The sequence below is a fragment of the Prenolepis imparis genome, unplaced genomic scaffold, assembly GCF_030444845.1.
Source record: "Prenolepis imparis isolate NDT839.2.m4 unplaced genomic scaffold, iyPreImpa1.0 SCAF_11, whole genome shotgun sequence".
Taxonomy (NCBI): Eukaryota; Metazoa; Arthropoda; class Insecta; order Hymenoptera; family Formicidae; genus Prenolepis; species Prenolepis imparis.
Window position 1 is genome coordinate 15,576,264 of NW_028141169.1, and position 27,879 is coordinate 15,604,142.

General features: G+C 40.4%; 4 protein-coding genes across 4 annotated transcripts; all 4 read right to left on the reverse strand.

The window, feature by feature from the left end:
* Positions 1-7,712: 7,712 nt before the first annotated feature.
* Positions 7,713-8,213, reverse strand: LOC145943232 (uncharacterized). Its single transcript, XM_083050711.1, has one exon. The coding sequence runs from the start codon at positions 8,211-8,213 to the stop codon at positions 7,713-7,715; it is 501 nt and encodes a 166-aa protein (XP_082906837.1).
* Positions 8,214-9,792: 1,579 nt separating this feature from the next.
* Positions 9,793-10,608, reverse strand: LOC145943233 (uncharacterized). Its single transcript, XM_083050713.1, has one exon. The coding sequence runs from the start codon at positions 10,606-10,608 to the stop codon at positions 9,793-9,795; it is 816 nt and encodes a 271-aa protein (XP_082906839.1).
* Positions 10,609-11,423: 815 nt separating this feature from the next.
* On the reverse strand, positions 11,424-18,545 carry LOC145943234 (uncharacterized). Its single transcript, XM_083050714.1, has 4 exons — positions 18,036-18,545; positions 13,199-13,684; positions 12,790-13,126; positions 11,424-11,683 (listed from the first exon to the last, which is right to left on the reverse strand). Exons 1-4 carry the CDS (start codon positions 18,543-18,545, stop codon positions 11,424-11,426), a joined length of 1,593 nt encoding a protein of 530 aa, XP_082906840.1.
* A 615-nt stretch (positions 18,546-19,160) lies between these two features.
* Positions 19,161-22,000, reverse strand: LOC145942897 (uncharacterized). The gene is made up of 2 exons (XM_083050067.1): positions 19,410-22,000; positions 19,161-19,303 (listed from the first exon to the last, which is right to left on the reverse strand). The coding sequence occupies exons 1-2, from the start codon at positions 21,105-21,107 to the stop codon at positions 19,253-19,255; spliced, it is 1,749 nt and encodes a 582-aa protein (XP_082906193.1). The 5' UTR covers positions 21,108-22,000; the 3' UTR covers positions 19,161-19,252.
* Between the last annotated feature and the right edge of the window lie 5,879 nt (positions 22,001-27,879).

Sequence of the window (27,879 nt, forward strand, 5' to 3'; positions counted from 1 at the left end):
TTAGATATGCCGATACTCCTTCCTCCTTTATCTCCCCGTACCATCTATTATACCTGGACTCTCTGATCTTTTCCCATCTTTCTTCTCTTTGCAATTCTCTGTCCCGCTGCTCCCATCCTTCTTACACTTCTTCCTCTCTCCTTCTCCTTTCCGCCATTTCTTTTAATCCTCTTCCCCTTCCTTCAAAGAATTTTTTCCTTTACTCCTCCCATCCTGATAGCTCTCTACCTTCCCTAACCCTCTTTTTCATCTCCTCCAGCCACTTCTTTGCCAGCTTTCCCCCCCCTCCTCCAGCTTCTTTTCGAATCCCATCGCCCTTTTCCCTGCTTCCAACCTAAATTTATCTTTTCCAATTTCTTCCCTCACCATGTACCCCGGCGTACACCAGTCCACTCCTAATGTCCATCTGATCCATCTATCCTGCATCAATTCTATTTCCTTTCTCTCTTTCTCTATGTCCCATATTTCCGCTCCATATCCCATATCATCGTTCCTACTAGCCTCTCACATAACCAAATTCTTCTCTCCCAGTCCCCCACAAACCTCCTTTTACCTATCCCCCATGCCTGTCTAATAACCACCGCTGCCTTTCTAATCCTCTCCCTCACTTGTGCCTCCTGACCCCCGTTTCTCTGCAACCTGTACCCCAAGTACGTGAACTCCTTCACTTCTTCTACCTCTTTCCCTTTCCACCACCACTTCACTTTCCTCATTCTACCACCCCCTCTTTTAAACTCATCATCTTCATTTTACCCACATTAATCTCCAGCTTTATTCCATCCAAGTACCCCTCCAGCTTTCCCATCATATGTATCATCCCTTCCTCCTCCTCTGCGAGCAAAACCATATCGTCCGCATACGCCAGACAGTAAACCTTCTCGTCTCCCAATTTTACTCCCCCCCCATCCTCCCTTCCTTAGTACCTCCTTCACATCTGCCACAACCAGGTTGAACATATATGGACTCATCGGACATCCCTGCCTTACCCTTCTTGCCGTCCAGAAACTCTCCCCTAGCCTTTCCCCCACTCTCACTCTACTCTTCGTTTCCTTAAAGCTCTCCTCAATCCTCACCCTTAGCCTTTCTCTAACCCCTCTCTCCCTAATCGCTTTCTCCAATATCTCTCTGTCCACCGAGTCGAACGCCGCCTTCAGGTTCACAAATGCCGCAACCATCCTTCCCCCCTTTCTTCCTACCTGCTTGTTCACCAGATAATTCAATACATAAATATTGTCTATAACCCCCATCCCCTTTCTAAAACCTGTTTGACTCTGTGGAATCATTCCTTCTCTCTCTATCTCTTCCTTTAGCCTCTCCGTCAAAATTCCGATGTAAACCTTATATAGCGTTGGCATTAACGTCACCTCTCTATAGTCCTCCACCCTGTCTCCTGCCCCCTTTTTCAACAGCGGTACTATTATCCCTTCCTTCCACTGTTCCGGCCATCCCTCCCCCCTGCATACTCTGTTACAAAATTTTCTCACTCACTCTTCTACCCTATCCCCCCCAGCTTTCCATACTTCATTCGGCACTCCATCCCCCCCGCCGCTTTTCCCTTCTTTAATCTCCTCAAAATTTTCCTTATTTCATTCCCCTCTATCTCCTGCTCCTCATCCTCTAACCTCCTCCCTCTTCCTCCCTACAGCACTTTACCTTCCGCCCCTCCCAGTAGCGACATAAAATACTTCTTCCATTCCTTCAACTCTATCCTTTCATCTACTCCCTTCCATTTTTTCCTCTCCCTGTTCACTACCCTCCAAACTTCCCCCTCCGTCCTTGCTTCTTACGCTTGCTTAATCCATCTCTCATTTTCCTCCTCCCTCTTTCCCCTATATTGCATACATATGTATTATAATGTTTTCATACATCAAGAAAGTTTTTTTTTTGTTAAATATGTTAAAAATAAAAACATTCTTTGCGCTTAAAATAAATTTAATATTTAAGTCCAATTATCGGAACCACTTTTAATATTAATTCAATGAATCTTATTCAAAAGTCTAATCCGCCATTACTTCGATAAAATTTTCCTCAAGGATGGGAAGGATTCAGTACTAGTCCGTGGCCTGCTCGATCTCCGGATTACAACTCATGTGACCTTTTTCTTCAAAGAAAAAGTATTTCTAAACACAAATATGGAGACAGCTAACGAGATGGAAAAATTAAATATTCCACACTGCCGAGAGTATCGAGAATAATCAAATTTTAAGAGCTACGCAAAACGTACAAAAAAGAGCAGAGACATGTTACATTCGCTTCGCCCCACTTTGTCTCGCTACTCTCCGATCCCGCGCTCCCCACCCAGTAGGCGGCGCTGATTGGCAAATTTTAACAATTTATAGCGTAAAAAATAAAGCTCAGATCAAAAATGGCTCAGGATTTTTCGATTTAGTTTGTTGTCCTGCACCTGATGGTGTGCTTCGTATACGTTTGTTTAGTTACACCCTGTATATGTCAGGGTGTTCAAAAAAGATCGGAACCCATGAATAACTCGGAATAATCGAATTCTAGGAAGAAAATACTACAGACAAAAGTTGTAAGGTTAAAGAAAAGGGACTTGATGGTGACCTAGAACTTGACCTTGAGGTCAAGTTTAGAGGTCATTTGAAGGTTAACTTGAATTTTTTAAATGGAAACCCTCATTTTTACTCCGGATTCAAAAAGAGCGGGAAATTTTACGTTTAAAAAGGTACTTAAGTCATGGGTTAAGATGACCTTTAGGGATTATTTAGGGGTCAAATCGTATGACAGAAGAATCTATCAATAACTAACTTTAATCATGTTCTAGGGGGAAACACCCCAGACAAAATTTGTAGGGTTGAAAAAAGGGACTTGATGGCAATCTTGAACTTGACCTTGAGATGAAGTTTAGAGGTCATTTGAAGGTCAATTCGAATTTTTTTAATGGGAATTCCCATTTTTGACCCCAGATTCGGAAAGAGCGGAAAATTTTACGTTCAGAAATGTACTTAAGTCATGGGTCAAGATGACCATTAAGAATCATTTAGGAGTCAAATTGTATAGAACAGAAGAATCTATTAATAACTAACTTTAATCATGTTCTAGGGGGAAAACCCCTAAAACACCCCAGACAAAAGTTGTTGAATTTAAGAAACAGAGCTCGGTCCTTAAACTTGGAGTTGGGGTAAAATGTAAGTCCTCGTGAGTGGCGGAGAGGATTAACTCTGAGCAAGATTAAGTTTAAATTTCATCTCGAGATACTTTGAATTTGTTACGGAATTGTAATCTAGAAAAATTGAATTTCTAAATAATCTTGTCAATGCGATATTATTTTACTCTCAAGTTAATTGTTTAACTTCAATATCATAAAATCGATATTTGGGGTGTTTTAGGAATTTTCCTTCTAGAACATGATTAAAGTTAGTTATTAATAGATTCTTCTGTTCTATACGATTTGATTCCTAAATGATTCCTAAAGGTCACCTTGACCCATGACTTAAGTACCTTTCTGAACGTAAAATTTCCCGCTCTTTCCGAATCCGGGATCAAAAATGGGGATTTCTATTTGAAAATTCGAGTTGATCTTCAAATGACCTCTAAACTTGACCTCAAGGTCAAATTCCTAGGTCACCATCAAGTCCCTTTTTTTAATTCTACAACTTTTGTCTGGAGTGTTTTCTTTCTAGAATTCGATTATTCTGAGTTTTTCAGGGGTTCCGGTTTTTTTTAACACCCTGTATATATATATATATATAGTGCAAACCAAAATCTGTTGTAGTCGTATTCACGGTATAATGTATTTAAGTCAATCGCAATTTTACAATAAATTAACTATTTTTATTAATTAATTATTTCGTCAATTATCCCCCTTTCTCTCATTCCTGTCCGGAGATCGCACTAGGCCTCGTCCTGTATAATAGAGATTAAGTTCTTTTATCGAAAGGAGGCCACCGAGCGAACGGCCCTTTAAATAGAGTAAGAGCGACCATTGCGGTCGTTGACCTATTTGGGCCCAGTCACGTTTGTTCGGGTCGAACAGACGCACCGATCAGCGTTTGTTTGAGAAGTAAGAAGTTACGTCCTCCCTCTGACTCTTTCTTACTTCCGGACATAACAACGTTAAAGCCTGAAGTTTTTCCTGCAAAGTTGTTTTGTTAAATTTAAATTTTGATTTTTCCTTATCAAGTTATCGAGAATTGAAGAGGAAGTAGTTATTTTCACTTTGATCGTTCATAACTCCGTTAAAAATCGTTATACAGCAATTTTAAAACTGCATTCTTATAGCTGAATTCTTATGACTTTTATGTCATTTTTCTGAGCTGCTTGTGCTTCGATGACATACTGCGGTTCCCGAATAGGCATATTTCTTGCTGCTCTACTATCTATTATTTCAGGAACCAAGCAGTCCTCGTAGAATCGTTTAAGCAGTAATGACATTTTTGTTTCCCAAAATCTGTCATCACGCTCGACAATCGTGTACTTTAATCAAAAAGGTGTCCACACAGCAAAAATGCAATACTTTCTTTGCGTTATGTGGAGTTGTCCCTGTACTTGGAAGTAGTACGCGTGTCTTTGATTCATTCGAGTGTCATCCGTTTTATCAAATATTCTATGAATATCTGAAATCTTATTGAGCATTGCAGTGATGGGAGATACATGCCGCGCCGCATAAGGACATTTGATCTCAACGATGGTATCGTCTCCGACAATGCCGTCAAGCATCGCGGCAAGATATGGGATTGTTTCTATAAATATACCACAATTATTAATTTCTATCCCTAATTCCATCTGCAATTGCTCTCGTGCCATCATCTCTTTTTCTTTACCCCACTCAACAGCAGCGTTTGTCAATCGAGGAGGATAAAGAATTGCTTTCACAAGATTTTGGCACGAAGTTGTTTCTCTTCTGCTACAAACTTTTTCAAAGTTTGAAGCAGTGAGAAGATTTCGCCGTATATTGTGCCACTTCGGGTTTTCATGCTGATCCCGTGTAGCACACTCCAATACAGCACGATTTTGTTGATGATCTAATAACATTTGATAATGATTACGTCCCAGCTGTTCGTACATAATACCTTCGATATCTGGCCGTTCTGGATTTGATCCATAATTTTTATCAGCCGTTATTTTAGCGGAATATTTAGATGTACGAACAGAGAGACCTAATTCTTTCGCCGCACGTGTTCGTTGAAGTTGATTGGCATTTTTTTTTATATTTCTATTTTCAATTATTTCTGTTCGTGTGGGTGGTTTTTTATTCATCGCACGACAAACAGAACTTAAGGCTCGCGAAGTATTAAATTGCACTACGGATGCTTTAACGCGTGTCTGATAAGAGCCTTTCATGGCATAATGAATGCGCTTGCCACCAATAAATTTACTTATAATTCCATTACAACTTTCAACAGAATTACTAGTAAACTGATATAGTAAGCTATCAACATTTTCTATAATGCATTTTATTGCATTTTCTACTTTTTGTAATAATCCTGCACGTTGTAATTGGGGCACAAGATTTTGCTCGCCTTCTTTCTGTTGTCCATTACAGAAATATTGAAGCGAAGCACAATCTTTATGTTCACCAAATACATGGCTAGGTATATTATTTAAATCTTTAATTAATTCTGAAATTTTTGTTTGCCAACTAATTTCACGATTGCGGCGAACGGTGACAGCCTTTACCACAGCGTTTCGAATTTTCATAACACTGTACTCAACGACCTTCTTCAATTTTGATATATTTCTACTACCTGGTTCACGTATTTTATTACAAAGATTGCAGAGAAGATGATTCGTGCATTCAATCTTCTCCACAACAATATTTGGATACGGTGGAAAATCTCTCAATTTTTTTAATACGTTACTATCACCGTCACCGATATATTTATTATAAATAAGGCCATGCATTTCTAAACTAATTGTTAACTTTGCTTGCTTTTGTTTTATATGACTGCTTTGAGCGGCATCTTACTGCAAAATGACCCTTTCGCCCACATTTGTTGCATGTAGCATTAAAAGCAGGGCACTGTTTTCTACCGTGCCCTGTGTCACACCGTCCACATTGAAATTTATCTCCTTGAACTTTATTTATCTTTACCGCTGTGTTTGGTTCAACCTCGTATTGCAGCTTATTTATTTCTTTTTCAGCTCTTTCTGCCGCCCTACATATTCTATTTGCTTTTTCTAAATTTAAAGCTTCTTCGACCCAAAGTCTTTGTCGAGTTTGTTCGGATTTGATTCCTACCACTATTTGATCCATTACGAATTCATCTACATCAATCGGATTGTAGCCGCAACGTTTAACTTGACCTTGTAGTTGCTGCAGAAATTTTTCAAAATTTTCCGTTTGTTTGATACGATGAAACTGGCACCTCTCGTATGTTTTATTACGTGATGGTGCAAAATAGGCTGTTAACTTATTTAAAATAATTTCTGGTACCTTCTTCTCCGCGTCCGTTACTCCTAGATTATTAATAACCCTAATGACTGATTGGCCGAGAGTGGCGATTAAGGTAGCTGCTTGGACTTCCTCTGATTTTTTGTTTAATTCGGTTGCAATATTATAATAGTGATATGCTTCTTTCCACTTTGTCCACACTTGGTTCATGTCCACATCCTTTTTTTTTTTTTTTTTCTCGCTGTGGAAATCCTCCTGGATACCCAAGTCTCCGGGTAGAGACTATTGGGTTATGTGGGACTCCTTGTTTCCCTTGACCGAACCACGAATGGTTCGGCCAAGGGGCCCAAGACCTACCCACTAAAACCACAGCGGGTGTCCTACTCGGGCGTTAGCTAGGGGATGCGGAGGATGCTGGAATCCCATGCCGTCTCCGCACATCCCTGCCTTTACCTCCCAGGAGGAATGTCGTCCCTTTTTTAAGGCGGCACTCCTCCTCCACGCATCGTATGGATCGGTCGCGGTTGCGACGCAGGGTGACACCAACCCCGCGTCGCGCCCTCCCAAAAAGTTTGGGGGGCGGGGTCACGGCTCGAGATTTCCCGCTCGAGCCGCCACCCCCCGCCTCCAGAGTGGTGCTCCCTCCCCTTCCCGAAGGGAACGGGGATTCGGCAACCAGTCCTGGAGGCCCTCTCCAGGGAGCCATCCCCAGAAGGGGGATTGATTCCCTCTACAACCACTGTCCCCCCCGCCGGCGACAGGGCGCTCGGCGAGGGGGAAGGCATGTGTTGCATCCCCCCGGGGGGGGGGGACCGAGTGCAATGGGAATCAAGCCGTGGCTTGAATTCCTTTGTCCCCCCATGCCCCGCGGGATGTGTCCCCCCTTTTCCCAAAGGGGTTAGGGTTCGGACATCATCCCCCGGAGCTTCGCCGAGACCTCCCTCAGGGCGGAGACCTCGGCCGGGCCGGGAGGCGGGGGGGCCGCCCGCCCCCCACCCGCGCAACTCTTATGAGTTGTCTGGCAACGAGCGGGCGGCCGCGCCGGGTCGGCCCCCCTGCCCCCCGACTGTGGTTCCCTCCGCCCCCCGAAGGGGCAGCGGATTCGACCAACAGTCGAGGGGCCCTCCTCGAGGTTCGGGCAGATCACCTCGGCTTGCGCCGGCGCGAGCCGCCCCTATCCCTCCCGCGAAGTCTCCGGAGGAAGAACGTCAGACTAAGCGTCCAGTGTCCCCCCCGGAGACCTCATCCCACCCCAGCTCTGTCTGGAGCGGGACGGGGCCCAACCCTCCCCCGGCCCCCACCACGGCGACTTTTTCGCCCGTGCAGCCAGGAGGGGTCGTCCCTTTCCTCCCGGGATTCAGGAGAGAGCGGGTCTCCCCCCTCTACCCCGTCTCATCCCCCTTCTACCCTCCCGCTCCCTCTGTCTTTCCGCCTCCTCCTTCTGCAGCATAACTTTGCTGCAGAAGAAGGAGAAAGTCCTCCACAATTCCTCCTCCTCTATCACTGCCCTAACTATCGCGGGCAGCGATAGGTCCATCCCCACTGCGGCCACGAGCCCCGCCCTCTCGCCGGCCCAAGTTGGACATTTGGCCAGCGTGTGCTGGGCGGTATCGAGCTCGCTGTCGCAGTGCCAGCACCGCGTTGTGCACTCCTTTCCAATTCGACCCAGGTACTCACCAAAGCATCCATGACCGGTGAGCACCTGGGTCATGTGAAAGGACACCCCTCCTTTGGCCCTGTCTAGCCACACTTCTAGACAGGGCCGGACGGCCTCGACTGTGCGCCGACCCGGCAGCCCCGGATCTTCGAGGCTATCTTTCCATTGCCGGATCAACGCACGCCGAGCGTGGACTCTCATTGTACGCCGGAGGCCCTCTGTTATTATGATGCCCGCCCGCTGGTATTCACGTGTGCGCCGGTAAACATCGGCGTGCATGCGGGCGAGCATCTCGATTGGGGGTACTCCCGGTGAGTACCCCCACGGCCGTCCAGCTCACTGTCCGGTAGCCCCGGCATATTCTGTTTGCCACCCGCTTTTGCAATTGCCTTAAGGCATTTTTTGCTCTGCGAGTGGCGTTCAGTCTCTCCTCCCACACCGGGGCTCCGTACAGGAGCATGGAATGTATCGTTCCGGCGTACAGCCGGCGAACACTTTCCCCTGGTCCCCCTAGATTGGGCAGCAGGCGTTGCAGTGCCATCGCTGCCCGCTCTACTTTGGGGGTTATGCGGCGAAAGTGCTCGCCAAACGTCCACTTGCCGTCTATGTGGAGACCCAAATATTTCATATGGGTCTCCACCTTTACTAGGGTGTCCCTCACTCTGATGTGGGTCTCAGGCGGCGCCCCGTGAGAGCCGTCGTGTATAAAGACGGCCTCAGTTTTCTGGGGCGCCACACTGAGCCCGATCCGTTGGATTAAGCGCACAACGCGTGTCACCGCCAGGTTGGCTCGCGCGGTTGCTTCTTCCCACGCGTTCCCCCCGGCTAGTATCAGTGTGTCATCAGCGTAACACACCATTTTGCAGCCTGGGGGGAGGGCAGTCCGAAGGACGACGTCATATGCGAGGTTCCACATCAGGGGTCCCAAGACCGACCCCTGTGGAACCCCGCACGACATATGACGCCGTTGCTTCTCGGCATTCCTGTCCGTGTAGGCCAATCGCCTGTCCCTGAAGTAGTCCCTCAGTATGGACACCAGATACGGGGGTACCCTGTGATACTCCAGGGCATCCCCGATCCGGCGCCAGGGCAGGGTGTTAAAGGCATTGGATATATCCAATGAAACTACCAGTAACACCCCGCCCTCCTCCATCACGGCCTCCGCGATCGAGCGAACCTGCAATATTGCGTCTATGGTGGATCGCCCGACGCGGAAGCCGTACTGTCCTTCACTTAGGTTGGGACCACTTCTGGACAAGTGATAGACGAGGCGATCGGCGATTATTCTTTCCAGAACTTTGCCCGCCTCGTCCATCAGGCAGATTGGCCTGTATGCCGAGGGTGACTCCTTTGGCTTGCCCTCTTTTGGAAGGAGGACTATTCGTGCCTCCTTCCATTCCCGCGGGAAGGAGCCCATGCGGAAACACTCGGTGTATGCTCTCCGCATGGGCTCAGCAAGACCCCGATAGGCCAGAGCCCAGGCTTTCCCGTGGATGCCGTCCGGACCGGGAGCTTTCCCGTTCTTGATTTTCCGGACGGCATCCCGGAGCTCCCCTCCCGAGACCCCCATGGCCTCCTCATCCCACTCCCACTCCCGCTGGGGAATTGGGTCATAGCCCTCCTCCTCTTCATCCAGCGGGAAGAGAGCGTCGATGACTCGGCCAATAAACTGGGGGTCGAGGGTCTCCGTGATAGGGGGCCCCCCGCCTTTGAGTTTCTTTAACACCATGCGGTAGGGGCGCCCCCACGGATCCTCATCCAGGGAGGAGAGCAGTTCCTCTCAAGCTCCAGCCTTGGCTTTTCGTATCTGGGCGCGTAGGGCATCGCGTTTTTCTTTGTACGCTGCCCACGCGTCCTCGAATCCCTCGGGGTCTATACGCGCGAGCCTCTTCTTCCTCAGCGCTCTCCTTCTGTAGTGGTCGGAGGATCGTCTTAGTTCAGCGATCTCCTCCGACCACCAGTAAGCTTTCCTAGGGGACCTGGTTTTCACTTTGGGCATGGCTGCATTGCAGGCTTTTTCGACCGTTTGCAGCAGCCATGTCCGGTGTTCTTCCGGGTTCCCTCTTACACCTCCTTCCTCAACCATGAAGGTCGCTTCAATTGTGACGAGGAACACGTCCTGGTTCATTTTCTTTAGGGCCCATCTGCGAGAGACAGCTTCTCTCAGCCGGCGGCGCTCCAAAACGTCACGGGGGAAGGCATTGACGGAGAACTCCACGTATCTGTGGTCCGATAGAGTTTCTGTCTCCGTCAATACCCTCCACCCGTGTACCAGCCGGACAGCAGGGCGTGTGGCCCATGTAATGTCCACAATAGACTCGCCCTGCTGCCTTACGCACGTGGCCTCGTTTCCGCTGTTACAGAGAACGAGGCCACAGCTCGCCGCCCATTCCAAAAGGTCACCGCCTCGCCGGTTGGTGAACGGGGAACCCCAAGCTCTTGATTTCGCATTGAAATCCCCCGCCACCACAATCGGGGCAAGACGGTGTGTCCTCAGCTGTCTCTCCAGGGCGCGCAACCTGCCGCGGAAGTCTCCTATATCAAGGCTCGGCGGCAGGTACACGCCCACTACGATGATGGGTCCCCACTGGACCATTACATAGTTTTCCCCCGCCTGCAGGAACTCCATGGGAGGGGGGAGTTGGACGCGTTCCTCCGTGTGATCGCAGTCGAGCCATCTGTACTTTTGGCCCAGTTGTTGGGCACTCTATACGGCTCGGCTACGATCCCTAGGCCACAATCCTTCTCCGCCATATTGTGGGCGAAGAGGTCCTGGGCTCCCCTCGAATGGTTGAGGTTTGCCTGCAATATCTTACAGGCCATCCTTATTATTTTCTCCTTCCTTGGGTCCCGCCTCCGTTTCCATGGAGGCGGGATCCTCGTCCATTATATTGCGCTGGAGGCGTTTTCTTTTAGCGCCTCCATCCGGCAATTTCTCCTCCTCTCTCTTCCCCTCTCTTGATCTTGGAGCCCTTTGTTCTTTGGGCTCCTCCACTAGGTCAGTTAGGGGAGTCTCCTCCCGGGATTTGTTTTCCCTCTCCATCTTTTTGGCATGAGGTGCTGAGCTTTGGGAGGGGGGATTCGTCGTTCTATCGAACGGGATTCCCCTCCTTCCCTTTTGCACCGGTGTGCATGCCTTGCTGCCCGTCCTGTGGTTCATGTCCACATCCTGGCTGATAGGTAGGTTCTTCGGTGGTTTAATGTTTGACGACATTTCTAGGTTATCTGGTACTAACTTGTAACTTATATTCGTTTACGTAAAGGTATCACCGGTTGAGACGTAATTCAATATTCGCTACTTTCCCCGCGTTGTCCAATTACTGTAATCCCACTTCTGACACCATGTAACAACACGAGTTCTCAGTGTTAATAATCTTTATTGTAGCACGTCTCACACGCTGTCGTACATGCCTAGTCCGGCGTGAAGTGTTTACTGCCGATAAGGAAGGGTCCTTCCTTGACATTTGTATCTTGTGGAATATTAATGGAATATGTTCTTTGTTTTGTAGGGAGAGCAAGATCTTTAATCATTAAAAAATTGTGTAAACATACGACAGCTTTAATAATAGAAATAGCGTGATCAACATTTGTTGCTAGAGGTCTTCTAAAAATTCTCCATTTTACAGTTAAAATTCCGAAAGCACATTCAACAATCCTTCGAGCACGACTTACAAGGGGAGACTACGACGTGATACCAATCGATTTGAACGAAACTCGTTGTAGCGATAAGTATTGATGTCGAGTAATATTGGGTAAAAGGATAAGATGCGATTCTCAAGCGTTTACGAGAAAACCTAAAATGAAAATTTTGAGCGCGTTATAAACAAATGGAATAGAACGTTTTTTCGAAGAGCGCGTGATCCAGCGGCTAAGTACCAGACACGTAATGTCAACGTTGCGGGTTCAAATCTTTTTAAGTTTTTTTTTTTTTTTTTTTTTAATAATAAAATGCTATTATGACACACAATAAATGTACATTACATAAGTTAATACGCTTAATGGATTAATACGTCTATTTATTTTATTTTACAAAAATGAATCTTTTTATTTACGTTCTTTCTCTCTAGACACTGTACTTGTGGAATTGCTACGGTAGAAAAATTACCATACACAATATAAATAAATGTAAAACATGTTTTGGAACAATAACTTATTGTTTGTTTTTAAATAACGTTTAACATGTCTCCTTATGTCTCCTTTGTTGAACGTTTTTATTGTTATACCCCCGAAGAAAGTAGAAAGGAAAAGGGTCGGCAGGCTAGAGAACAAAGAATAAAAAGGGAAGGGGAAATTCCGTTACACAGTGACGAAGAAGATTTGATTCATTTTACTGCCAGCAAGAATAGAAAGCTGGAGGAACGTGTACGATAATTGTTAAGTAATTTTTATTGTAGAATAAAAAGATTCATTTTTGTAAAATAAAATAAATAAACGTATTAATCCATTGAGCGTATTAACTTATGTAATGTACATTTATTGTGTGTCATAATAGCATTTTATTATTAAAAAAAAAAAAAAAAAAAAAAACTTAAAAAGATTTGAACCCGCAACGTTGACGTTACGTGTCTGGTACTTAGCGGCTGGACCACGCGCTCTTCGAAAAAACGTTCTATTCCATTTGCTTATAACGCGCTCAAAATTTTCATTTTAGGTTTTCTCGCAAACGCTTGAGAATCGCATCTTATCCTTTTACCCAATATTACTCGACATCAATACCTATCGCTACAACGAGTTTCGTTCAAATCGATTGGTATCACGTCGTAGCCTCCCCTTGTTAGTCGATAATTAAAAACTTTTTTCTGTAGGTTTAAATTACCCATTCGTGGATATGGTCGTAACATATATGAAGTTAAAGCAAATGCTTCATCACCTACAATAACGTAAGTCAATTCAGGACCATTCTCAGAAATTGATCTTACTTTTGGCAAATTTAAACGATTGTTTTCTAAACGATATCCAAGTTTACTTTCCTGGAGTATACCTCCGTCACTTCGTCTTCCTTCTGCTCCAATATCAACTATAGTAAATATGCAGTTTGCATCTGCAAGTGCTAGAAGCACTACACTGTGATTGCCTTTATAATTATAATAAGTTGAACCGCTATGAGGTGGAGCCTGCATCATAAAAAATGTTTTTAAAAAATAGTTAAATTTGATAAATAAATAAATACATAATAAACAAATAACCTGGAGTTCCATATGCCTTCCATCAATCGCTCCAATGCAGTTTGGAAAATCCCATATATTTTCAAAATCAATAGCTTTCTTTATCCACAAATCTTCTGTAATTTCAGGAAAAACTTTTTCTTTTAAAATATCCCAAATAGCTTCACAAGTTTCTGCTACAATTTTTGACACAGTATTTACTCCAATTCGGAAAGCAAAAGATATTGATGACATACTGTCACCTGATGCCAAATAGCGTAAGCAGATTTGCAAACGTGTACATGCAGATATTGAAATTCTTATAGCTTCTTGTTTCATGATTATTGGCTCGATTAAATTTAATAATTCAGTAAATGATGTTACACTCATTCGCAAATATTCAAGATATTTTTCGAGATCAATATTTTCCATTTCTTTGATTAAATTATTACTTGCTCCTTGATTATATCTTCTTTCTTCATTAAATATTGGTCGAACAAAATCTTCGTTGTTTTCTTTCTTCTTCTTCTTTTTTTAATAATTTATAAATTAAAAAAGCTTGCAATAATTTTCTCCGACGCAATTCCTCATGGCATCTTAATTGTGGAGTTGTTTTCCAGTCTCTAATTCTCTTCATTAATAATAATATTTTATTTGCTTTCATTTCAATTTCCTAAAATAAATAAAAAATATTTATTATAAAATATTTATTAAATATATATCATTCTGAATAAAATATTTGTTACAATATAAAATGTAATTTTATCATCTTTTCATATAAATAGTTTAGTTTAATTTTATATTTTTACAAAATATAAAAACATAACAGAATTACACTAAAATAATATATTTCTCTTGTTAAATTTATATTATTATAAAGTTCTTTATTCCGTTCCACTTTTATATGACTGGGTTCCCCATGGAATATATTTTACGCAAAAACGGAAAAAATTCTAACCTATTTGCAATAATTCTGAATTAGCTTTGTTTTCCGTAAATTTATATTCCATTGGAATTTTCCATTTATTATAAAAACATATTTTTTTACAAAATTGATTATTTTTGTTAACTATAATTCATAAAAAAATAATTTGTTACTCTTACTTATTTCCGCTTTTTCCGGTACATGGGGAACCCGGTTATTTAAAATCGGAACAGATATGTCTTTTGGAGAAACGTTCTGATTGGTTAACCCCACTATACTTCTTTTCCGTTCCGCTTTTCCGTTCCGCTTTTTCTTCTACGTGGGACTGCACCACGTTTTCGAAATTACCGCATTCACAATGCCAAGGCTTCGGTTAATTGCAAGACATGGTAGCGTCTCGCGGGTCTCGCGTCAATCACGCGTAATGTACGCGTTCACGTTTGGCAAAGCCGTGATAGTTGTCGTCGCGTCGCGTTGCGTCGCCGCAGACTATTGTCGTCCGCATCGAGTAACGTGCGCTGTGCATTTAACGCGTTTTTTTGTGAGTGATTTTAATAATCAATCGGTAGTAACCGATTGTAATTAATTGTTATAATCGGTTAATAAATTCTTCATTTTCAATTAAGCGCGTGAGTGTATTCGTTAAAATGTCAATACAATTTCTGAAAGAAGAAAAATTCGATTATTCGGTGTGTCAGATGGGAACGTCTCATTGTTATGCACAGTCGTGCAATTATTTATCAGAAGTAGAAGACATCAAACATCTCTACAAGGTAAGAATAAGTTAGTGAGAGAGGAAAAGAGAGAGAGTGCGCGCGCACGCACGCACGCACGCACGCACACACACACACACACACACACACACACACACACACACACACACTACACACACATACACACACACCGCGTGTAGCAAACAGTTGATCGAAGCCAGCGCCTCATGTAACTGCCCGCGTCGGATAATGAGTTGCGCCGCTGCTGCCTATCGTCCGTACTCGTGCCGTAATTCGCTATTTCTTTTTATAATTTGAAAATTAACCTTCGAGTAAAATTTTGGCAAATGAAAAATTGTCTTAGAATTCAGTCAGGAATACGACGTTTAAAGGACAAACGGTTGTTTTGAATTACCCTGTATTTCCGGCCTGTCAATAGGAAAGTAGCACGTCGGAAGAATATTAGAATGCCTTATAATATTCATGCTAATGATACCGCTCGATATTCGCATTTTCATTATGTGACATACTCCTTACTTCTTTTTTGCCTATTTTATTTTGAATAGTCGTAAACACCGTTATACGCAATATTTAACTTGTAATTTTTTATATGCACGCTGAAAATGGTCCAGAAACAGAGACCGAAACGTATGGCGTTTAATATTTATATTTTGAGAATTGAAATAAATTAACGATCTTTATATTTGCATATTGTTTTGTTATTCTTTGCCTTACTTATTTCATGTGCGCTCCTCCGCTTGCGCTAACTCTTTAAAGCCTATAATATGGTGTACATTTAATTGATTTATTAACAAGAGATTTTCTATTTAATTTTGTTTGTTTTTTAATTTAAAAATAAAATTAATTTCTCGTTTTTATGTAATAACTTATTTTATACTATAAACAATTTAATGTCACATGTTACATTAATGCATAAAACATAATTTCAAAAGTTCAATGTAATTTTGAAATCTGTTATGCAACATATACTTATATTTACTCATTAAAAAGACACATTGTACGCAATCATACCATAGAAAGTGTATTGCAAATTAAAAAGAGAATTGTGGCATAGTGTAAATGTATCTAATAGAAATGAAGTTTCACACAACATAATTCTGCCAGATTTAAATAATATATTAGTATTAAGAGACGCGATGAGAAGAATATGATATTACAAAAGCAAAAAATGTGAATGTTCATACTTTTCAAGAAAGTTTTTGATACACTTCGTTTTTTAACTCATTTATATGCTTATAATTTATAAACAAAAAAATATTTCACGAAATTATCAACGATTTATATAAATTATACATTATACATTTCAGTTTCTTTAATTATTATTAATAATAGATCTAATGATAATACAGATCTATGCACATTCATAAATATTTTAAAATATGGATTTAGATCTCTTTTCAAAGTAAATATTTAACATTAAAATATTTAAAATCTATTAATTATTTTATTGAACCTTCATTACTTACTATTAATTCATTTCTAACATCGATAAAAGTTGGACTTATTAGAAAAACTGTAATTTGTAAGACTAAATTAACAATAAATTATATATTTTTAAAAATAATTCTAGTAAAATTTTTTGAATTTCTAAACGTTTTACAAAAATTTGGAATTATTATTAATGTTAATGGTCAAGAAAAACAAATCAAGAGACACGATAGTGTCTCGTGCCAAGTACGCGCAAGCGACGAGACGCACCGGATATCTTTACGCGAACGGCTCAGCTGCAAGTCTCTCATATTATCGGTTCTCATATAACGGCTGAGCCGATCGAGCTTTTAATAGCCTTAATCAATAGCTTGGGTTTGAATTGCATAATAAAAGTGTCTTTATTAATCCTCTACGTGCACTACGAACGGAGATATTTATTTACAAAGTCTCAATGTCAAATCTTTCTATTAAGTACCGCCGTCGTCGTCGTCGACGTCGTCATTGCATGCAACATATAGGTATGTATACGTACGTATACACAACATATGCAAAGAATATGGTAGTATCATGGTCACGTATATGACACGTATACAACACATGCAATAGATGCATGTAGTGGTAGTCTTGTACGGTTCTTCTGTTTCTTACAAGGTGGCGCTAAAGGGCGCTCTATGATTTACAGCATGCTGGATTATATACAACAAATATAGGTTAAGTGTGCGGTTAGCTATCAGGTTGTCAGGGTTGTATGTGTGTGTGTATAGTGTATATGTATGTGTGTCAGATAATTATTTTATTATATTTTGTTCGATAACAATAAAATGTAATTTTTGTACGTACCGAACGTAACTTCTTAACTCTTATTCCAAGATTAATATTAATTCTTTCTATATTCTTGCTATGTATAATCCTTCCTTGTTTTACGACGTTATTTCATATTATGTACAGGACTGAATGTAGTACAGGTTATATAGGAGTTGTCTTCATCTTAGAAACAGGAACCAGAATATTTATAGGATTCAAAACAGGAACCAGGAAATATATATATATATATATATCTGTAAAGAATTCCTGCGTCTCTAAAGAAATTAGGAAATATAATTAAAATATGAATTAAATGATATCACCGTAAGGCAAGATAAAAATGATTATGGATAATATCACCGTAAGGCAAAATATGAATAAGAGTTTTATAGTTTTCAGTTATCACCTTTTAAGGCAGAGAAAATATTAATCAGCTTTGATAAGATTAGATTGATAAAAATATAAATCACCATAAGGCAAAGATAGAATTAATTTGATAAAGATATAAATCACCATAAGGCAAAGATATATTAATCACCATAAGGCAAAGATAGAATTTGTTTGATAAAGATATAAATCACCATAAGGCAAAGATATATTAATCACCATAAGGCAAAGATAGAATTTGTTTGATAAAGATATAAATCACCATAAGGCAAAGATATATTAATCACCATAAGGCAAAGATAGAATTTGGATGATCACCTTATGGCTAGCCTCAAATAATTGGCTTGATGGAAGGTATCGACTATCATGATATGTACTTACATGATGTCCCCAATTGGACAAAGTCGACCTTCCTAACCAGATATATGTAATTAACCAAATATATTTCGATGTATCTCTGATGATCTTGATATTTCCGTACGATGCGCATCGTGTCGATTCAAACATAAAACGAACCACGATAAACAGCTGCATAGCAACCAGATCTTTTTCTTTTCTCACGGCACTCTATGAAAGATTCGAATAGACTTTCCTATACATTTTCTCCGCCCGCATTCAACAATAGATTTGTTGAATGAATTTCAGGATCAGTTGGGATAATACATAATTTTGTTATAGGTCTCTTGTAAATAGAGTTTGCAGTTTTCACTGTAACAACTCTGGTTAAACCGTCTGGTCCTGGATGTAAATGTATGACTCTTGCGAGGGGCCACTTTCCTGGCGGGTAACGCTCATCCGTAATTAATACTAAGGATCCTTCCTTTATTTCATTCGAAGGGTGATACCATTTAGAAATGGCTTGATACCTTTGTAAACACTCTATAGACCATCTTGACCAAAAGTGATCTACTTTCTGTTTAAGTAATTGCCAGCGTGAAAGCAAAGATGTCTTTTCAGTTAATAGACTCGGTTCCGGTAATGTAGTTGGTGCTTCTCCAATAAGAAAATGTCCTGGAGTCAGGGGTGAATAGTCAGATGCATCATCTGATAAAGGACATAATGGCCTTGAATTTAACACTGCTTCTATTTGTACAGTTATCGTTGTCATTTCTTCATACGTTAATATAGTATCCTTTAAAATTCGTTGTAAATGAAATTTAATAGATTTTACAGCTGCTTCCCACTTTCCTCCAAAATGAGGGGTTGATGGAGGATTGAATTTCCATTCAGTGTTATCTTTAACGAGAAGATAGGCAAGGTCACGTAATTCATTAGAAGATGACTTGAAAAAACGTCTTAAAGTTGCATCAGCTCCAACAAAGTTTGTTCCACAATCACTTTGTAGCGTAGCACATATACCTCTTCTACCAGTAAATCGTTTATAGGCAGCTATAAATGCATCAGTGGTATAATCCGTAACTACTTCTATATGTATTGCTGATGTTGTGAGACAAACAAATATAGCTAAATAGCCTTTATAAGTTTTTGCCGCTCGCCCTCTCCAAGTCTTCATTATCACGGGACCAGCATAATCTAAACCTGTGTTATAAAAAGGTCTTGCTGGAGTCACACGTGATGATGGTAATTGACCCATGAGCTGTTTCGCTCGAATTCCGCGATACCGTGCACACCTTCCACATCTTAGGATGTAAGAACGTACAGGTGCTCTTCCACCGATAATCCAATATGAACTTCGTAAAAAACCGAGAGTAACTTGAGTACCTCCATGTAGCGTCCTTTTGTGAGCATCATCAATAATCAAAGTACTTAACGAAGATCTTCTTGGTATAATAAGTGGATGTTTTGTGTCAGACTCTATCTGTGCATTATGGAGACGACCTCCAACACGAAGTAATCCTTCATGGTCTATAAAAGGTGTAAGGCGAATCAAAGGGTTGGATTTAGGCAAATGTTCTCTATTAGAAATTATACGAATCTCGTTCGAAAACCATGCTTGTTGTACAATTCGTACCCAAAAATTACGACTCTTCTCGATTTCCATGGGTGTTATGGGATGTTTAATCAGTGTTGATTGTGATTCTCTACGGAGACAACGAATAAATCTGCGACAAATAGAAGTAATTCGTAATAATTTCATGAGTGAAGAGTACTTATCCAACAATTCCCAGTATAAAGGTTGATGGGTGACAGCAATCATGACTTGTCTGGATCGTTCTTCCAAACCAGTTTCCGGTAACTCTTTACACTTGAAAGAAGGCCAAGATGATGGAGACTCAGAAAGCCAATTTGGTCCTTTCCACCATAGATCAAATTTAATTAATTGATCTGGCCTTAAACCACGAGATGCACAATCCGCAGGATTTTCTTTCCCAGGAACAAAATGCCAAGATCCATAAGGTAATAATTCTTGTATAGTAGATACACGATTACGAACAAAATCTTTCCATTTGGTTGGATGAGCCGAAATCCAAGAAAGAGTTACAGATGAATCAGACCAACAAAACACCGATACGTCAGAAAGTGCTAGTGCTTTTAAAGTATGTACAGTTAATCGCGCTAATAACAAAGCCGCAACAAGTTCAAGACGTGGAATCGTAAGCCGTTTAATTGGTGCAACCTTTGTCTTGGAACAAATCAGTTGAGTAGATATTTTACCATCGTTACTGGAAATTCTTATATAAATCACAGCTGCCATGGCTAATTCTGATGCATCTGAAAATCCATGAATTTCAACAGAAGTACTGGAATGAACATAACCAAACCATCTAGGAATTGCTAATTGATCTAGATGCTGAAGTTGTTTTCTAAAATTCTCCCAACGATATTGCATGTCTTGAGAAAGAGGTTCATCCCATTCAATCTTTCTTAACCAGAGTTCTTGAAGAAAGATTTTGGCTGTTATGAGAATAGGTGCGATAAGTCCTAATGGATCATATAATTTTGCGATTTCAGAAGAAATTATTCTTTTAGTATATTTTGTAGTAGATGTTGGTAAAGCTGAAAAATGAAACGTGTCCGAGTCGGGTCTCCAAATAAGACCTAATATCTTGCAAAGTGTAGATTCAATTTCCACAGCAGATGACGATTCTTCACATTCTTCACCCGACATCGACATTGGCAGAATCTCTCTACAATTACTACTCCATTTTTGTAAAGGAAATCCACCTGCTGCACATAATTGAATAAGTTGATTGACAATCTCTTTAACTTCCGAAATTGAATCCGCTCCTCCAAAGATATCATCAACATATCTTCCCTTTGTCAAAGGAATAACAGCCTTAGGAAAATGATGACCTTCGTCGGTTACTAATTGTTGTAATGCTCGTAATGCAAGAAACGGAGCACAGACAAGTCCATAAGTTACAGTTGTGAGTCTAAAAGCTACCAGTTGATTTTCAGAACCTCGCCACAATATCCTTTGTAAATCCCAATCGTCAGGATTAAGAGCAATTTGTCGAAACATTTTAACTATATCTGTAGAAAAAAGAAATCGATGTGTACGAATCCATATAAGAATATCTGAAATATCTGTCTGAAGTTTTGCGCCTGCGTGAAGCAGATCATTAAGAGAATAACCACTGTTTGTACGGCTAGACCCATTAAAAACAACTCTTAATTTTGTGGTACGACTGCTTTCTCGAAGAACTCCATGGTGTGGTAAATAGTGTATAGGAGAATTATTATTTCCGGAAATATCAGCTAACATCATATGACCCAATGTTTTGTATTCTTCTATGAAATCAACATAGAGTTCTTGAAACTTGGGATTTAAAGTAAATCGTTGAAATAATCTATTGAGACAACATAGTGCCTTTTGTTTTGAATCACCCAGAAGTGAAGGATTTGATTTTAGAGGAAGACGTACAACATATCTTCCAGTAGCATCTCTTGTATGAGTAGACAAAAAATGTCGTTCACACTCTTCTTCTTCCTCACTTAATTTAGATTCCGTTGTAGTAGGTAGTTCCTCTTGATTCCAAAATCTAGCAATAAGATCTTGTAAATCATGATCCAAAGTACAATGATACGTTCTTGCTGAATTAGATAAATCATTTTCTGATATTGGTCCTGAAAGAACCCATCCGAAAATAGTTTGCTGAGCAATAGGCGTTGACAAATCCCCTCGTATTAATCCTGGCAGAATTACCGAGCCATAATTATCTGAACCTAAAATGATATGAATATGACCAGAACAAAAAAAATCAGGATCTGCAAGTTGAAGTCCAGCAATATGAGACCAAGTATGACAAGACGCGTTAAAAGGCGGTAATTTAGTTGTTAGACGAGGTAACACGTAGGCTTCGATTGTACAATTATAAGTTGGATCATAGATGGACTGTAATTTTATTGTAACACTTCCTTTAGTGTGACCGGAATATGTACCACCGACTCCAAGAAGTGGTATTGAAGCTGAACTGCGTTTTAGTTGTGCATGATTTACTAAATTTTCTGAAATAAAAGATAATTCTGATCCTTGATCTATTAATAAACGTACTGCAAAATTTACATCTTTATTTTTATGTAATATGGCTCTACTCGTAGCTAATAACGTAAATTTTGGTAAAGAATTTGCTTGTCCAGATTGATGAGCACATAATTTGTTTTGTCATTCTATTGAAGGTTGTGACTGAGGATTTTCTTTAGATTGAGTAGATTGAGCATTATCTATCTTAGATGATTTTTCACCAAAATGTTTTGATGAAGACACGTTGATGTCATGAATTGAAGTATGATGCTTCTTTCCACATTTGAGACATCTTTTTAAAGAATTACATTTGCTTGCTACATGTGGGCCAAGACAATTAAAACATCGTCGATGCTTCATAATAATATCCCTTCGTTGTTGCTGAGTTTTCGAATGATATTGATCGCACTTTGCTAAAAAATGTGAAGATCCACATAGCGGGCAAATGAAAGAATTAGTAAAAGAATTTTGATTAGATGATGTAGCTACATGAGCAGCTATTTTTGTACGAGACTTTCCAAAAGAGGAATGATCCTTATCCTTATGTGATCCAGAAGAAAAAGTATTATTATGTAAATTAAGATTCTCTAAAGCTCGTGTCCTCCCAATAAGAAATTCTTCAAATTGTAAGTAAGTCGGATATGAAGAGGTTGAACCAAGTTTAACCTCCCATGCTTCTCGAGTTTCAGGATCAAGTATTCTTACGAGCTGATGTAATAATAATGGATCCCAATGATCTACTTCACAGTTCAAAGCACGTAAAGCACCAATAACTTCTGATATGGTTGTCAAAAGAGTTCTGAGACCTTGAGCGCATTTTGTTTTAAGCGGCTTTAAATTTGTAATTCTATCCAATTGAGTAGTAATCAAAAATCGTTTATTCTCATATCTTGAAACTAATATATCCCATGCAACAGTAAAATTTTCATCAGAAATAGGCAAATTATACATTAACCGAGCCGCTTCACCAGTTACACATGTCTTCAAATAATGCATCTTCTCAACGTTTGATAAATCTTCATTATCGTGAATCAAAGAAACAAATAAATCATGGAATGATCTCCATGATTGATAATCTCCTGAAAAGCTTGGTAATTTTATACGAGGCAATGCACTACGAGGTAATTGTGAGGTAGATGATGCTACATGTTCCGAATGAGTAGGTCGAGATTGCCGATCTACCGTTTCTAAATCATCTCGATATGTAAGTAATTTAGCACGAGAATATACATAAAACGCTTGACAACGTTCATACACGTGTTCTTTAATATATGATTGATCATTATTCTCAGAAAGTATCTCAAGATATAAATTTTCATGTTCTACTTGAAATTTAGACCAATTCTGATCAAGTAAATCCAAACGTGTATTAATTAATTGACGATTTAAACGTGAAATTTCTACGATATCAAAATCCGCTGCATCTTGTATTAGATTAAATCGACTTTTTTGTAAAGCGATCTTTGCTTCTATATTAGACATCTTGAAAAGCTTGGTATCCGGCTCGAAGGACCAAAAAATGTTCGATAACAATAAAATGTAATTTTTGTACGTACCGAACGTAACTTCTTAACTCTTATTCCAAGATTAATATTAATTCTTTCTATATTCTTGCTATGTATAATCCTTCCTTGTTTTACGACGTTATTTCATATTATGTACAGGACTGAATGTAGTACAGGTTATATAGGAGTTGTCTTCATCTTAGAAACAGGAACCAGAATATTTATAGGATTCAAAACAGGAACCAGGAAATATATATATATATATATATCTGTAAAGAATTCCTGCGTCTCTAAAGAAATTAGGAAATATAATTAAAATATGAATTAAATGATATCACCGTAAGGCAAGATAAAAATGATTATGGATAATATCACCGTAAGGCAAAATATGAATAAGAGTTTTATAGTTTTCAGTTATCACCTTTTAAGGCAGAGAAAATATTAATCAGCTTTGATAAGATTAGATTGATAAAAATATAAATCACCATAAGGCAAAGATAGAATTAATTTGATAAAGATATAAATCACCATAAGGCAAAGATATATTAATCACCATAAGGCAAAGATAGAATTTGTTTGATAAAGATATAAATCACCATAAGGCAAAGATATATTAATCACCATAAGGCAAAGATAGAATTTGTTTGATAAAGATATAAATCACCATAAGGCAAAGATATATTAATCACCATAAGGCAAAGATAGAATTTGGATGATCACCTTATGGCTAGCCTCAAATAATTGGCTTGATGGAAGGTATCGACTATCATGATATGTACTTACATGATGTCCCCAATTGGACAAAGTCGACCTTCCTAACCAGATATATGTAATTAACCAAATATATTTCGATGTATCTCTGATGATCTTGATATTTCCGTACGATGCGCATCGTGTCGATTCAAACATAAAACGAACCACGATAAACAGCTGCATAGCAACCAGATCTTTTTCTTTTCTCACGGCACTCTATGAAAGATTCGAATAGACTTTCCTATACATATTTTTTATAATAATTATTAGATTTTATTCACTTCATTATTTTATATCGATAGTTATATACTTATGAAAGAAATAATAGGATCACTCGGATCATAATAAGAAAGCATTGCATAATAAGAAAGTATTATTTGCGACAGGTTTTCTTATCTCAATGCAACTTCGTCGCTCTTTATTTCGGCAGCCACAGCCACAATACAGTCAAAATTGTCTATTGGGCGCCAGGTGTGGTTAGACCACACCGCACAAAACGTCATTAATTTAGAACGACGGCTCAACCTCGGTAACTCAGCTCGAGAATCGGCAGAGGGGCGGGATTCTTTTATGAAACGAGATTGTGATCGGAGTTTCGGGGGAGAGGAGAGCAAGAGAGTTAATGATTCGAGAGATAGTAGATAAAAGTTAATATATATTTAAATAATAGCCACTCGCATAATACGTTTACAAATCCTCGGTAAATCTCTATCGAAAGCGAGAACAGTGGTTATTCAATATATGTCGCTCCCGGCGAAAGGAACAGACATCCCAGATTACGTCCCGAGGCGACAATACATGATACGCGAATATACGGGAGAACGACTCTACGCCGAACGATTACACAACAATATAGAGTCTTCGGAATTACAAAAGTGAATCATTTATTACTTGTCAACATCGACTTAATGCTAACAATTAATCGGACAATACAATGGACTGTCGACGCGGTACGGCGGTCCCCGGAGAGAGAGAGGGGCGGCGGATCCTTATTACTACGGCGAATCTCGGTACGGGAGCCGTGTCTCTCGCACAATCTCGTGCTCGGTAACTATAATTCTCGGTAGGCTAAACACATGAGTCCAATAACTCCCGTCTAATCGAGACACGGGTCCCCGCCGGATTCGCCCTTACCGAACAGTCGAAGTGGCGGCCTTACAAGAAAAATGCGCTTTGACCCGTCGATGTCCCTCGAGGCTCGCTAGTTGCCGTCCGGTCGAACAGTGAACGACGATGGGCCCGCCGCACGCCGGTAGCTTCCTACTCAGCTGGTGCGCGCGCAGGTCACGCTCCGGCGTTGCGCGCGCCGGTCCTGATATATAATCGATGCAACATCCGTAATGATTCGTCTTCTTCCCTGGGCCCTCGTTACTCCGGGTGATTTTAACTCTCGGTAGCGTTTTGTTACTGCTGAGACGGACTTATACTGTGGCTGCTCGCTTGCACGTCCCGGATGACCGCTCCTTTCCTGTTGTATTAATACGGCCGATTGTTGGACGCGTCGTGAAGTGATCAGTCTCCGGCGGTCCATATGATTGCCTCGGGACGGTGTCCCCTGGAGCCCCATCGGAATATCCATCCCTGCCTTGAGATGTCGGCGCCTTTTGTCTCCTCCGCTCAGCTGCCGTTTTCCGCTTACCGAGACTGCAAATTATTGTCCAGCAGTAACAGGCCCTTACTCGATATTCATTGTATTATACTAATTAAGGATCTTTGGACTACTTGATCTGGCGCCTCCGCACGTGCCGCTTCTGCCCGGGTCGTTCACTCTCCCAGTCTGGTCGTCGTCCCTGGAGGTCGTTTCTTCCTGCACATGGGTAGCCGGTGGCCGCTCACTTCAACCATTCCGCATCGCAATTACTTAAATTATAGCCACACGCGAGACGACGAAAAAGTTGTCGCTCGCCAACCAAATACGAGGGCAGTTCGATAAGTCAGTGACTTTTACAAGATATGGCACTCAAATCGCAATCTAATTTTATTTCTGATATTTACCATCTTATTTAAGTATACACACCAAGTTTCAAGTAGATCTGTCAAATAGAAATTTTTTGATAGAGTTCTAAAGCGGATAAGTTTGTGTTTTTTGCTAAAATGGAAAAAAGTGAATTTCGTGTGCTAATAAAACATTACTTTTTGCGTGGAAAAACCATTAAGGAAACTGAAGAAAAGCTAAAAAAAGTATTATGGGGACTCTGCTCCGTCGCATGGAATGGTTCACAAGTGGTTCATTGAATTTCGTTGTGGTTTTTGGTCGATTGTGAGCAAGCGCGGCACCCATCTGGCCGACAGCTTCTTCATGCCCAAATATTTATGCAAGATATTAAAAACACGTTCGTTTGAGATGTTTACTATCTTGGCTATCTCGCGTATCTTCACTCGACGGTCGTCCAATACAATATCATGGATTTTATTGACTGTTTCTTCAGTTGTGACTTCATTCGGACGTTCCGGGCGCTCAGCATCATTCGTGCTTGTACAACCACAACGAAATTCAGTGAACCACTTGTGAACCATTCCATGCGACGGAGCAGAGTCTCCATAATACTTTTTTAGCTTTTCTTCAGTTTCCTTAATGGTTTTTCCACGCAAAAAGTAATGTTTTATTAGCACACGAAATTTACTTTTTTCCATTTTAGCAAAAAACACAAACTTATCCGCTTTAGAACGCTGTCAAAAAATTTCTATTTGACAGATCTACTTGAAACTTGGTGTGTATACTTAAATAAGATGGTAAATATCAGAAATAAAATTAGATTGCGGTTTGAGTGCCATATCTTGTAAAAGTCACTGACTTATCGAACTGCCCTCGTATATCCCTCTCTCCCGAAGAGAGTGCTCCTAAATCCTCTCTCGATCGGGCGACTCCGCCCCTGTGACGGACGAACAAAACGTACCGTCACATATTGTATTGCAAAATGTGTCTTGCTATTTCTTTCATAGTATATACATTTATATAATGATATTTGTAACTATTACTTTCTCGTCATATCATTCTACTATTTCTTTTATAATAATGATATTTATAATTATTTTCTTTCGTACGTAGCTGTCCTACTATTTTTTTAAATAAATGTATAATTGTTGATATAAATTAAAGAAGTGAATAAAAGCTAACAAATAAAGTAAAGAAACAAATTATATAAAGAATTTATATATATTTTTATATATATTTATTATTTATATATACACTACGCAAAACAATTAGGGGAGCGTTTTAAAACTAGCAAAATTTGATGATTCTTAAGAAGCCATATCTCGGCTTAGAGAGGTCGTAGAACAATGTTTCTGGGCGCATTTTAACGGGTGAAGCCTCAACTTTAAAGTGGGTAATATAGCATTATTCGTTTCATCGAACTGTTTTTTGTGTGAGGCTTAAAATCAGATGGCAAAAAAACTCTGAAAATTTCTCGAGGAACCATAAATGCCACCACATTGGCTTTGAAGTAGGAACCCTCTCCTTTAAAATGCCGCTAGAAACATTGCTCTATCATGTCTAGGAGCCGAGTTATCGCATTTCAAAGTTACCCCTGCATTTTGCAAGATTTTTAGCAATACCGCCGGCATTCGCGTTATTCAATGTGCACCACAGGAAGGTTGCTCGGTTGGATTTTGCACATCATGTGTATGGTGTATGTGTACGTCAATGTTAAGTGGGTGCGTGATGCGTGTGTGTGTGTGTGTTTGTGTTTGTCAGCAGAGATAAGGATCCCACGGTTTGTCACTTCCGCTGCTGTGTGCGTGGGTGTATGGGTGGG